Genomic DNA, 2518 nt, shown 5'->3' on the forward strand with positions numbered 1-2518 from the left:
ACCGGCGCATGCAAAACCACTCACGTTTGGGATTTTCTTCTAGTTCAATTTCAAACTATACATGAAGAACTAGAATAGGGAGAGGGGAACGAGCATCAACTCAATTTAGATGGGAAACGAGCTACACGTAGAGTAGGGAAAGAGATTCCCTGCCGGCTCCAATATTCTTATCTAGCTAAGTCCACAACAAATTTTCTAGTTATGCCTCAAAAACCAGTGCTAATGGAACACGAAACCAAATAAGTGTAGGAGAAAGCTTATAAGAGAAATCGAAACTCCCAAATGGGTAAGGCGCTTACATACATACCTCCAGATCTGAACGGGGATACATTTATCGTGACGATTGTAGATGAGGACATTAAGGAACAACATGAACATTGGAGTAATTCTCTCATTGGTTATGTTCTGGGGGATAATACTATTTCAAATCCATGGAGAATTATGTTGAAAATATTTGGGATTTTGTTAATAAACGAAAAATTCTATATCATGATGATGGCTACTACATTTTCAGATTTGATTCAATGGATGATAGGGATAGAGTCATGCAATTTGGTCCCTATACCTTCCATAAAAAGCCATTCATATTGAAGAATTGGTCGATTGATTTTGTTTTTGATCTAGAGTGCCTAAATGTAATCCCACTGTGGGTGAGATTTCCAAATTTACCAGTTGGATATTGGTCTACCGAGGTACTTAGCAAATTAGCCAGTGTAGTAAGCAAACCTATGTACACTGATATGAATATAGCTGAGATGGATCGTATTTCATTTGCTAGAGTTCTAGTAGAAGCAGACATCTCTCACCTCCTGCCAAGCGACATTGAAATTCATACTCCAGTAGGGGTTATCCACCAAGGTATTGAATATGACTGGAAGTCAAAATATTGCATAGACTATGCAAATGTTGGGCATACTACTGAGGAATGCAAACAGAGTAAAGCCCAAGAGACAAATGGGTAACAAAAGATGTGAATAGCAAGATAAATGAACCAACCATTATTGCTACACATACTGATGCAAAAAGGGACAATGTAATAGTCTCACAAGAAATAGGAAATGATTTGGATGAGAGTGAATTTTCAGCACTATCAGTAACAATTAGGAAAGATGTAAGGTAAGGTAAAAGAGTGGCCGAGGGAGGTTTGGAAGAGCAGGCACAAGCTGGCTGTTCTACCAGCCACATTGGTGTTGCTAACAGATTTGAGGTACTCACTCAAGGTTGTATCTCATCTGATGTAGGGCAGGGTGGGCATGACCATCCCATACCCCCATGATTATAAGTACTTGGAATATTAGAGGGATTAATATGCCTTTTAAACATAAGGAGATGACTCTCTTTTTGAAAAAGTACAAAGTAGAGTTAATGGAATAGTTGAGACAAGGGTTAAAGTGAATAAAGCTAGAAGAATTACACAGAAAATAGCAAAGGACTGGAGAGCACACTATAATTATGACCATGCTTATAATGGTCGTATTTGGCTATTGTTGAAACCTTATATTCAGCTCCAAATACTGGAAGTAGATGCTCAATTTATTCATTGTGAAGTGGAAGACCCTAGTAGTCATAAAATATTGTTGCTCGTTGTGATCTATGCATATAATGAATTGATGCCAAGACAATAGTTATGGGACAAGCTTGTTGTCTTAGGAGCAAACATTACAACTAAGAGGCTGATTAGTGGAGATTTCAACAATATATTGTATGTAGATGATAGAACTGGAGCCTCTATAACACAGGCAAAGGTACAAGGCTTTAAGGACTTCCTAGATCGACTTCAATTTACTCCCTTGAAGAGAACAAAATGGTATTATACGTTGTGCAATAAGAGAGATAAAAATGCAAGGGTTTATAGTAAGATAGATTGGGCGATTAGGAACCATAGTTGACTGATGGACAACGGTCATATTGAAGCAGAGTTCTTGAATCATGGAGTATCTGACCACTCACATATACTAATGAACTGCAATTTTGGAATGACACAACAACACCTGCATCCCAGACCATATAAACTATATCATATAGTAGTTCACCACCTTGACTTTACAAGGATAGTGAAAGAAGTATGGACATAGGTTGTTGGAGATATAGGGAAATCAAGGACCTAGCAAAAACTAAAGAGGCTATAAGAGGCATTGAAGGATTTAAATACTTACATGGCATCTTACCAATAGAAATTGAACCAAGCAAAGCAGAAATTGGAACTAGCTCAACATCAATTGTCGCTTCAACCAGTCAGACAAGAGCATATAGAGTAGGAGAGAGAAGCTTTGTTGGAAGTAGATAAGTGGAGTAATGTAGAGGAACAAGTCCTTAGGCAGAAGTCCAAAGCTACTTGGTTACATCATGGAGATGCAAATACAAAGTACTTTCATGCCCAATGGAATATGCGCACAACTGCTAAAACAATTATTTCTATTTATAATGATGCATGTATCAGAATCACAGAACCCAAACAGGTGGAAGATCAATTTCTGGAATTTTTCAAGAAGTTGATGGGGGAGTCATCACATGTACT

General features: G+C 37.8%; 1 protein-coding gene across 1 annotated transcript; it reads left to right on the forward strand.

Annotated features, from left to right (window-relative positions):
- Window positions 1-431: 431 nt before the first annotated feature.
- On the forward strand, window positions 432-962 carry LOC138881445 (uncharacterized). The gene has a single exon (XM_070161670.1). The coding sequence runs from the start codon at window positions 432-434 to the stop codon at window positions 960-962; it is 531 nt and encodes a 176-aa protein (XP_070017771.1).
- The last annotated feature ends 1556 nt before the right edge of the window (window positions 963-2518 follow it).

Source organism: Nicotiana sylvestris, chromosome 11 (assembly GCF_000393655.2).
Source record: "Nicotiana sylvestris chromosome 11, ASM39365v2, whole genome shotgun sequence".
NCBI classification, from domain to species: Eukaryota; Viridiplantae; Streptophyta; class Magnoliopsida; order Solanales; family Solanaceae; genus Nicotiana; species Nicotiana sylvestris.